The sequence below is a fragment of the Ochotona curzoniae genome, unplaced genomic scaffold, assembly GCF_017591425.1.
Source record: "Ochotona curzoniae isolate NIBS_2020 unplaced genomic scaffold, NIBS_Ocur_1.0 scaffold_2587, whole genome shotgun sequence".
Classification (NCBI taxonomy): Eukaryota; Metazoa; Chordata; class Mammalia; order Lagomorpha; family Ochotonidae; genus Ochotona; species Ochotona curzoniae.
The window spans coordinates 2,929,217-2,940,516 of record NW_024467096.1 but is presented as its reverse complement, the minus strand read 5'-3'; the positions used below and the strand labels follow the sequence as shown (position 1 = coordinate 2,940,516).

At 54.7% G+C, this 11,300-nt stretch overlaps 1 protein-coding gene across 1 annotated transcript in view; it reads left to right on the top strand.

The window, feature by feature from the left end:
- Window positions 1-268: 268 nt before the first annotated feature.
- The window catches only part of ADCY5 (adenylate cyclase 5), a 150,207-nt gene continuing 139,175 nt past the window's right edge, over window positions 269-11,300 (top strand). The window contains exon 1 of the mRNA XM_041002690.1: window positions 269-2,028. Within this exon, the coding sequence (XP_040858624.1) occupies window positions 871-2,028 (1,158 nt within the window). The 5' untranslated portion in view covers window positions 269-870. The remainder of the gene's footprint in view (window positions 2,029-11,300) is intronic.

The window sequence follows — 11,300 nt, the reverse complement described above, 5'->3', positions numbered from 1 at the left end:
AGGGCCGCGCTGCAGGAGCCGGTCATCGCCCCCGCCCCCTGCGCGGACGCGCCGAAGGCTCGGCTCGGCTTTCGCGGGAGCCACGCTCCCACTCTGGCTGCGGGAGGTGAGGGATGCGGGCAACTGCCTCGCCGGGCTCCAGGACCCTCCTCCCCGGGGCTCCGGAGCTCTTGCTCCGCCCGCCGCCCCCTCCCCCGTCCTCTCCCCACCCCGCCATCCCACCTCCCCACCCCTCTTAAGAAAATAATGCTGGCTGGCGCCCGCACCTCCCAGTCGCTCCCAGTGCGCCACGAGGAAAGCGCACCCGCTGCGTCTCCGTGCCGGGACACCAGCCGAGCCGCCCTCGCCGCTGCCTCGTCCGTGGAGCCGCTGAGCTTCGCTTAGGCGGAATCTACGAGTGCCGCGCCCGAGGGCACTGCCGGCTCCAGGGAAGGCGCCGCCCGCAAGGACACCTCTCCGTCCCGCCTGGTCCGCTACTCCGGCCCTCGTCGAGCCCCACCACGCGAGCTGCGAGTCCCGACGTCTCTGGGCGCGCGGGCGCAGCCGGCCCGAGCGAGTCCCTCTGCGGCATCCCCCTTCCCACCCCCGCTCAGAGCCAACTCCAGCTCGGACCTGGGACTCTCGACGCCGACTGTCAACTACTTCTCACCTCGGGGCTGTGCCTTCCTGCCCGCCCGCGCGTTCTCTCACTGTCCTCCTCCTCCGCTCAGGACGGGGGTGCCAAGATGCCCCGCTGCTGCCCAGGGCCCTGGGCCGCCCCCGACGTGTGACCCCAGCCTGGTCCCCCTGCTCGGCCGCCCGCCGTCCCCTTGGAGACCCTCGGCTCGGCCCCCGGGGGAGGAGGAAGACGACGAAGAGGCCGAGGGGGTGATGTCCGGCTCCAAAAGCGTCAGCCCCCCGGGCTACGCGGCGGCGCAGACAGCGACGGCGCCGGCATCCCGGGGAGGCCCCGAACATCGCTCAGCTTGGGGGGAGGCCGAGTCCCGCGCCAATGGCTACCCCCACGCCCCCGGGGGTTCTACCCGCGGCTCCACCAAGAAATCAGGGGGGCCGGTGACCCCGCAGCAGCAGCAGCAGCGCCTGGCCAACCGCTGGCGCGGGGGCGGCGAGGACGAGGATGAGCCCCCGCTGGGCGGCGACGACCCCCTGGTCGGGGGTTTCGGCTTTAGCTTCCGCTCCAAGTCCGCCTGGCAGGAGCGCGGCGGTGACGACTGCGGTCGCGGCAGCCGGCGGCAGCGGCGGGGCGCGGCCAGCGGGGGCAACTCGCGCGCGCCCCCTTCAGGCGGTGGCAGCTCGGCAGCGGCGACCGAGGCGGCCGCGAGCGGCACGGAGGTGCGTCCGCGGTCGGTGGAGCTGGGCCTGGAGGAGCGGCGAGGCAAGGGCCGCGCGGTGGACGACCTGGAGGCCGGCGCCGTCGAAGGCGGCGAAGGGTCCGGGGACGGCGGCGGCGGCGGCGGCGGCAGCTCGGCGGGCTCCAGCACGGGGCCTGGCGGCGCGACGCTGTCACTGGGCGCCTGTTGTCTGGCCTTGCTGCAGATTTTCCGCTCCAAGAAGTTCCCATCCGACAAGCTGGAGCGGCTGTACCAGCGTTACTTCTTCCGCCTCAACCAGAGCAGCCTCACCATGCTCATGGCAGTGCTGGTGCTCGTGTGCCTCGTCATGCTGGCCTTCCACGCGGTGCGGCCCCCTCTCCAGCTGCCCTACCTGACCGTGCTGGCGGCTGCCGTGGGCGTGATCCTTGTCATGGCCGTGCTCTGCAACCGCGCAGCCTTCCACCAGGACCACATGGGCCTGGCCTGCTATGCGCTCATCGCCGTGGTGCTGGTCGTGCAGGTGGTGGGCTTGCTGCTTCCGCAGCCGCGCAGCGCCTCGGAGGGCATCTGGTGGACCGTGTTCTTCATCTACACCATCTACACGCTGCTGCCCGTGCGCATGCGGGCTGCGGTTCTCAGCGGGGTGCTCCTGTCTGCGCTGCACCTGGCCATTGCCCTGCGTACCAACGCCCAGGACAAGTTCTTGCTCAAGCAGGTAGGGGCACACATGGCTGCACCGCATTGGGCTGGTGGTGGTGGGGGTGGGGGTGGGATCAGCAGGCCTGGTGCTGACTCCAAGGGAAGGGTTGGGGTTGTCATCTGCCTCAAATGGGGCGCGAAGAGCCTGGGACACGTGCCTTAGCTCCAATAGCATCATTTATAAACATTTAAAACATGTTGCCCTTGCATTGTTGTTGATCCTGCTGGCCTGACTGCTGAGGCCTATAAGACTGTAATTGCCGGTGTGGGGATGGGAGTTGCAGGAAACAAGTGTATGCAGAGGCCCTGGTCTGTCCTCGCACGTCTATGCTTTCATACTCCAGTGGCTGGTCATCCCACCCCAGAGCAGCTTCCCTCCTAACAGCCACTGCCTGTGGGTTGGTCCTGGGAGCTGGAGAGATCCAGGAACCACTGCAAATAGAACTGAAAAGTTTTGTTTTCCTTTTCCAGAAGTGCCTGAATCCCACGACTGCCTTGAGCAAGAGTGTTGAGAATTGTCTGAGATCTGTGTGTTGTGTGGTGTATGTCCTTCTCGCCGAGCACAGATCAACTGTTGAACATCTTGAGCCTGGCAGCGGGAGGCCAAGGGCTTTTGGTGGTTGCCCGTGGTGGGGGGGCTTTGTGTTCCTGGTAGGATTTGTTGGGCCAGCCTAGGTGTGGGCATTCAGGAGGAAGGAAACCTTGTATTGGCGAACAGGAGGGGAGGGCTCTGCCGAAGGCTTGGGAGGGAGGCCTGCTTGGCGCAGGGACCTGAGACAGCCGTGCTCATGTCCAGTTTCATGACCCCTGAAGGCCTTTGGTTTGCACCTGCTCCATGGACAGGGCCCCTTGCTGTGGGCACGTCTTTTCATGATGGACCCAGCTGGCCACCCCTAGTCCCCTCCTGGTGCCTAGCCCCTTTCTTCTGGAAGCCCTCGGGGGCGTCCATCTCTGCTGCCTTCCTCTCTCCTGCTTCTAATGCCTTGTGTCCATGTTTGCTCCTCTGGAAGGCTGTGTCCACCCAAGGTGTCTTCTCGAGTCTCCTGACCTTCTTGAACACGGTACAGTCCCATAGGGAGTGGTTCTGGTGTGGCTGACCCCTGCAGGTCCTCTGTGAGTTGGAGGAAGGGCACTCTGCAGCTCCCTGGAGCCCAGGTCCCTTTTGTAGAGAATGTTTCAGCTGCTTCCAGTTCAGGCTGCACTTCCTCTAAGAAGCCCACACTGGGCTCCCCCTCTGCTCTGTGTCTTAAGATTGAGTTGGAAGCACAGAGTGGAGCACTCAGTCTCCAGAGCCTGCTGGTCTTGTGTCCTGTTCAGTGTGAGGTCAGGTGCAGGAATCCTGGGGGCATGTCTGTTTCTCCCCTGCCATTCCCCCCCATGCTTGCCTAGCACCCAACAAAAGACTTTGTGGTGGAGGTGGGGTGGGGTGGGGTGGGATGGGGTGGGTAAGAACTGCTTACCAAGATGGTTGAGGTCTAATGGGTAGTGGAGTAGTTAATGCTGCCAGCTTAAAGTTGTTCTCATCTAGGATCAGAAGAAAAAAAACATCTTCAGAGGTCAGCTTTGAACTTGAGAGAAAGCAAGAGGGCTTTTGAGAGGTGGTGGTTAGTGCTTAGCAGGGCCTCAACTCTGAGGGTCTGAGGGCCCCTGCCACCCGACGGTGTTCTATTTCTGGGGAATGTTCCTGGCCTGGGAGGCTGCGGTGTGTCTGGAGTGGGAAGGGCGTGTCACCCATGAGGAGTAACAGGGATTCCCAGTGTAGCTCCGTGTGCTTCCTTAAGCTGGATTTGACCCTGTGCAGGGTCTGCTTATACCCTTGGCAATCTAGAATGTCTGATTTCAATGCAAGACCTAAGAAAGGGGTGGCAAGCGCAGTGTGGGGAGGCCCGCATTCTGTCTTAGCTGGACAGTGTCATTGCAGCAGTCCTGTCCGACTCCCTCCTCATCAGCTCCTTTTGACTTGTTGTGGTCTTTAGGCCTTGGTTTGGCTGCAGGATTTGGGGTGGATTAACCCTTCACAAATGCTACAAGACCTTTGAATGCAAACGGTCTTCCTGTTTGGCTTCAGAGAAAACTGTGCCTTTTTTTTTTTTGTACTTGATATACTTTTCTGATTATGCCTGAAGTAAAATTTGTCTTCCCTGAGTAAACTGCTGGGTGGTAAGAAAGTATTGGTGGGGCAGTTTGGCATTGAGCTAAGCCCCAGTTTTCCCTGGCAACCTTTCCAGAGTGGCTTTGAAGTGCCTGTCTTATGCTTTCTTTGATGAAGACACACATGTCCCAGGGAAGGGTGTCAGTGAATAGTTTGCAATGTGGGAGCCCTAGGAGATCCCTCTGCCATGCCTTGAATGCCTAGTAGGACCTCAATACACCTGAGCACACAGTAGGTCCTCAGCACACCCTCCTGCAGGGCTGGCCTCCTTCCTTTCTCAGCCCAGGTGTCTCATCTGTAATTTTTTTGTTCTTCTCTAGCCCTCTTAAGATTGGAGACGCAGCCCTTGGCTCTAATTAGCAGAAATGTGTGGCTTTCCGTGGGTGCCTCCTGTTAGGGGAGGCCAGGGGCTCAGCCCTTTTTTTCTGGGGTGATGCTTCTTCTCTGCTCACTGTCTCTAGCTTTTGTACCTGGCCTGGCTTCCCTTACTCTGCTCTGCTCACCCTCTCTCTCCGCCTGCTCCTATCCTTCCTTCCTCCCCAACTCTTCCCCTCCTGCTCCGCTCCAGACCCCTGTTGCTGTATGCCCACCTCTCTGTCCCCCTGCCTTTCTGCCTGCTCTGTTTTCCCCAGTCTCAGCTTGCCAGTCTCCCTGTCTCCTCTCTGTTGGATAGGGTACAGTAGGGAGCGTCACGGGGGTGTCATTTGCTCCTCCTTTGCCTGTCAGAAGTCCCTCTGCTACACCCATACCATAAATAACACTCGAGCATCTGCCAAACACATTCCTCACTTGTGTTAATAGGCTGTGATGATGCCGGAGCCTGTTGCCATGACAACCGTACTTTTGTTTGACTGTCTCCCACTCTGCCATGGAAGGCTCTGCATGCACTCACACACAAACAGGCACACTCGCACAACTATTACCTGTGCTCTGCTGTTGATGATGGCTTGGGGAGTGATAACATCTCTTGGCTAGGCCTGCGGGTGGGGCTATAGTGAGTGACAGGGTTCCTTGCAAAGACCAGACACTGCTGCAGACCTGGGGTCTTCTTGTTCTTTACACATTAAGCCTCAGAAACTTGGTTTCTAAGGGAGTGACTCTGAGTCCCGTGGGTCCCTGTGGGCTTGGGGGAGCCAGGGGAGGTTGTTCCTGGGTGTGGGGGTGACCTGCTTTTCCCCTCATGTCTTTCTCTGGCTCCTCTGTTCCTGTGTTTCTTCCTGGATGCCCGTGTGAACCCGTGGTTGTTGCCAGTTGTTCCAGTGATCAGTGTGGCACAGGCACTTGTGTGGGTGATGTTCTGTGGCTGTGAGCACGTGTGTGTGCTGCAAGGACTCAAGACAGGGTGGGGATGTTGCTGCCCAGGGGTGTACGCATGCATGTGAGTGTGCATGTGTTTGTGTCTGTCTGTCCCATGATGCTGGGGCTGGACTCCAGGAAGCCTTTGTGTTAACTCTGAAAAGAGATCCTTGCAGCTCCGTCCTGTTTATTCCTGGCTGGTAGTTGGATTCGTATGGCAGTTTGTCTTGCTAATTCTGGAACCTTAGTTTCTCTTCTGACCTTGACCTCTGACTCTTCAGGGAAATACCCTGAATGCACTTCCTCCTCCCAACCTCCGCTTCCTTCAGGCAATTAGGAGTATGCTTGGATGGGCCCCTCTCCCCATCCGTCCCTTCCAGGAGCTTTCCTGCTGGCCACCTGTGTAGCAGGTAGTGAACCTTGAGGAGGACCTAACCCTTGGCTTTGGCACTCGGCCCAGAAACCTGTCTTGATATGTCACTGTGGTTGCCTGTGTGCATTGCTGGGCAGTGCGGAGAGGACACGCTTCCAATGGCCATGGTCAGAACATCTTCTGCCATTAGTGACTTTCCCTGTCACCTGCATTTCTGTATGGGAGGGAATCTGCACTTAGTGAACTCCCCTAGATGGCAGCAGCAGGCCTGGTGGGGCTGGAAGTGGGAGGAGAAAGGGGGTGGCTTTGAGGTTGGAGCTGGAGAGTGTTGCTGGTCTAGCGTCCGGGCTAAATGTGTTTGCCAGTGATAGTTGCTAATTGTTTTTGATTGCATTGGCTCCTTCTCCAGGCCACCAGAAGAGAAAGGTTGGAGGTGGTAGGAAGGGGCTTCTGGATGGGGGTGATCTTTGAGATTCCCATGAAGAGAACATCAGAGTGGTGGAGCACCTATATTTGCTGGAATATTCATTGTTAACACGTAGGCCTGGGTTTTGCTCTGTTAGGGAGAGCATGAGGTCTGTGTGAGTGTGTACTTGTTTGTACAGGGGACACAGATGCTTGTATTGAGTCCCACCAGGGAATCCGCCTGTGTCATGGAAGGGTTTTATGTATCAGCATAGATAGGGGCAGCTGTGTGGTGGTGCAGCAGCTAAGCTGCCACTTGGGATACTTGCATCCTGGGTCGGAGTATATGTGTTGGAGTTCCGGCTCTGCTTCTGACCCAACTTCTTTTTAATGCACACCCTAAGAGGTAGCAGGTAATGGTTCAAGTTCTTGGCTCTCTGCCACCTGTGTGGGATACCTGGATGGAGTTTTAGGTTCCTGACTGGCCCAGCCCAGGCTGTTGTGGGCATTTGGGGAGGGAACTAGTATCTGGAAAGTCTCCTTTCTCACTTTCTCTGTCTCTTTTTCAAATGAATAAGAGTTTTTAAAAACAGTCAATGTAATCAACTTAGGTATAAACTCTCCTGTGTAGACAGAAGGTTCGCGGTCACAAGAGCCTCTCTCAGAGAGGACAGTTGACAGCAGAGGAAGGACTGTGGGCTGTGCTCAGGCCAGGCCTCCTGTTGATCTCAGAGGTGTGTGTATGCGGGTGGTGGGTAAATGGAACTGCCTCCTCTTTTCCAGTCCCAGGAGAGAGAGGGAGACAGGGCCCCTGTGGAGAGCCTACCTAGCTTGTGCTTGCCTCTGGCTGGGTGACTTCTGGTCCCCAGCTTGTTGGCTCAGTTAGTTTTATTTGTCTTGCAGTTGGTCCAGCTCAAAACTGCTTACTTCTCAGGAGCGTAGCCTGTGCTGGGAATGGAAACTTTGCTCTGGGGGCTCCCACATGCTGGTGCCCATAAATCCCTCGGGTACAGTTATGTAAGTGATGTTCTAGCATGTGCTTCCCTTATCCATACCTATCAGATGAGCACAGCTGGACTGTGGTGGCCAGGATCAGTATTTTTTTTCTTTCCCAAACATGAAAACTTAAGGAGATGTTTGGAAAGCCCTATTATTTGGATGGGGAAGATCATTCTGTATGGCTTTGAGAACAAGATATGGAGTTTTCTGATGAGAGTATAGGGAGATTAGTGGGAACCCATGTGTTGGGGTGGCCATTAGATGTGTCTAAGTCATGGGAAGATGGAGGTTGAACCCTCATCTGAAATACTGTGTTTCATTCAGGAATTTGGAGGAGAATGACAAGTTTGCTAAGAGAACTGGAAAAAGTGATTTCTGGAAGAATGTTTCAAAGGCTAGATGCTGTTTAGATGGGGAGAGTGTAGGGTGTATCAGATAGGGAAACCTAATGGGACAGATGTGGCAAGGTGGGATGCTGTTAATAGGCGGTGGACAAGGGACTGAATCATTTTCTCTTTGGGGTAGAGGAGTGATCACAGTGCAGATTTCAGCTCCCACTGCACAGATAGGAGGTACTTTTCTAACCAGTGGGTTTATAGCAGCCCAGCCCAATGCCCCTGGGGGTAGTCTGCTTGGTCAGCAAAGGTCCACGGGGAATCTGGACAGCACACTTAAGCTGGTTATAGAGAAAGAAGACTGCCCAGTTGATGGAAATCTGGATGGGTCACTGTGTCACTCATTCTTTGTTTCTTTTTAAATTTTCAGGTGTTTTATTCTGTTTGAAAAAATGGAATGACAGAAAGACAGAAATAATTTTTTTTCACTCCCCATATGACCACAGCAGCTAGGGCTAGCCCAGGCTGAAGAGCCCCTTAATGTGGGTGGCGGAGATCCATGCACCCCAGTCATCTTCTACTGCCTCCCAAGGTACTCCTTAGCTGGAAGCTGGGACAAGAAACAGAGCAGCCAGGACCTGAATCAGGCAAAGTAGTATGGGATGTGTGCTGCTCCACAATCTGCCACCATCATTGATTCTTCCTTAGGATTTATCCATTTATTTGTAGGGAAGAGTGACAGATGGAAAGAAGGATTGAGAGAGAGATAATTTTCCATCCATTGATTCACTTCCCAAATGGCCACAATGGCCATGTCTGGGTCAGGTCAAATCCAGGAGCCAGGAACTCCATCCTGGTCTCCTGTATGGGTAGCAGGAGCCCAAGTACTTGGGCCAAATTCTACTGTCTTTCTGAGTTCATTGTCAGGGAGCTAGATCAGAAGTGAGGCACCTGGAACTCACACTGGCTCTCCAGTATGGGATGTTGGCAGCACAAGTGGCAACCTAACTCATGTACTCTAACACTAGTCCCCATCATTGCTGTAAAAGAAAAAAATTATATATTTAAAAGACAGAGTGTCGGGCCTGGCGGAGTGGCCTAGTGGCTAAAGTCCTCGCATTGAACGCACCGGGATCCCATATGGGCGCTGGTTTTAATCCCGGTAGCTCCACTTCCCATCCAGCTCCCTGCTTGTGACCTGGCAAGGCAGTCGAGGATGGCCCAAAGCTTTGGGACCCTGCACCCATGTGAGAGACCCAGAGGAAGTTCCTGGATCCTGGCTTTGGATCGGCATAGCATTGGCCATTGCGGCTCACTTGGGGAGTGAATCGTCAGACGGAAGATCTTCCTCTCTGTCTCTCCTCCTCTCTGTATATCTGACTTTCCAATAAATAAATAAGTCTTTAAAAAAAAAAAGAGTGTCACAGAAGGAGAGATAGATGAAGAGAGCTTCTGTTTGGTTGTTCACTCTCCCTAATGTCCATAACAGGAGACAAGAATTCCAACTAAGCCTACCACACAAGTGACAGGGGTCCACACACTCAGGTCAAGTGGACTGCTACTTTCCAAGACCCATTAGCAGGGAGCAGGATAGGAAGTAGAGCAGATGAACTTGAATAGTTCCCAAATGGGATGTTGGTGTCACAGGTGGCAGTTGATCCACTGCATCCTAACACTAGCCCCCATCACTGATGCGTAATCTTGGCTCACATGGTCACCTAGGACATTTTGAACAAAGGCGGCCTCCAGGTGCTGTTAGGAAGATGCAGCTTCCAAAGGTGTAGAGTGGGGCTGGGAATGGACTTGAGTTTTTGGTTTGTTTAAACAGCTTGGATATAGCTTGGTATCCTTGATCCAGATTGACTGGTTACATACAACCATAGAGATGCTATGCTTCTGGGTCTTGCAGCTAGCATGACATCTCAAGTTGGCTGGTGTATCCTCTTGCCACAACAACGTCTTTTGATATGTGGAGACCCAATATCACATGTCTCTGTGCACCTGCTAAGTGTGTAATGACACTGGGACACAGATCTGGAAAATTTTATTGGTGGTGAAAGGACAGAAGGCACACACTCAGCCCCCAACTCTGGCTCTTCTCTGTCCTTGCATCCAAACATTCTACAGTTGTCTTTCCTGATTGAGGTGATGCCATCAGACTCATCACTGAGGGCCTTGTGGAAAGGTGTATCCAGGTTTAATGCCTGGTATTGAGTTTGTTTCTTTGGCGAATAGATGGATACATCAGCGATGGCCCCCCAGGTTGGGAATGCATGGTACAGATGGTGGGGTTTGAGAAGAGCAGAGATGGGGGCAGGAAATCAGGGCTTCGGAGATAGTTTGGCAGGGAGAGTGGGACTTCAGGGAGGGGGAAGACATTGGGAATTGAGAGAATGGGGAGGAGAAGGGCTTGGGAGTGGGGGTGGGGATGCGTTTAGGGAACAATGGGATACAGTCACAAGGAAAGGGGCTAGACAAACAAACACAGGAGACAGTAGTGGCTTTATTCTTCAGGCTGGCCTCATGTGCCAGTGCAAACTTGGAAAATCCCCCACTCCCCTCCCCACCCTCCACTACCTTTGCCCCAGGAAGGTTTGCTTCCTGGCCCAGAGGAGAATTTTCATTGTTTTCTGTTGCACAGAAAACTCAGAAGTGTACCTTTATCCCAGGTCAGGGCTGAGTTAGCTGGCCTTGGCCTTTTCTAGCTTGGCCATGTGAGCCAGTTTGGACCCAGGACATGGTCTTCCTGGGATCAGTGAATGTCTTGCCTGTCATCTTCATGGTCCTGATGATTTCTACCACCGCAGCCCAAAGGAGTACCTGTGTGAAGTTGGTGGTGGCAAAAGTCTTTCTGTGGATTAGTTGCCCCAGCCTGACCTTCACTGAAGGCAAGTAGGGAACCCCTTTCATGTTATGACACTGGGCAGACAGGAGGATAACTTGCTTGATGGGGTACAGGTCATGTGCAGTCTCTGTCAGCTGAGCCTTCTTTAATATATAGATATCCATATATGCTTTTATATATATGGATATACACACATGTGCATATATATGTAAATTTTTACTTGAAAGACACAGAGTAGAGATTGTCCATTTGCTGCTTTGCTTCCCGGATGCCACAACAACCATGGCTTGGTCACACCAAAGCTAGAAGCCAGGCAATCCAGTCAGGTCTCCCATGTGGTTGGCAGGAGCCCAAGCACTTGAGACATCACCTGTTGCCTCCCAGAACCTGCGTATTAGCAGGGAGCTTCATCAGAAGAGGAGGGACTGGCCACTGATATGGGATACAGTTATCCTGAATGGTGACTGAGCCCATACTGCCCAAACTCCATCCCATCACAAGCCTTTCTCCCCCGAAGTGGTGACAATGTCACTCCTTGCTTGGACAGGCAGTCTTTTAGTGGGCTCCTCTCTGGCAGACAGCTTTTGTCTCCACTTGGGCCAATGGTCTCTACTTCCTTGACTTTGCCTCTGGGGGCCTTGTGAAAGCTATTGGATAGTGGTGGCCTGAGCCATGGTGAGCTGGGCAGTGGCAGCAGCAGGCCCTTGCACCTGCTTGCAGAGGGCAGACCTGTGCTGCTGCACCCAGCTATGGTGAGGCCTTTTAAGGTCACTTTTCCACTGGATGTCCTGCCCTTTGCCAGGCCTCTCAGGTCTCCTCCTGACTGACTCATCAGCCTCCTTTTTCCTCACCACAGCGGGGCCAGAGCCTCCCCTTTTCCCTG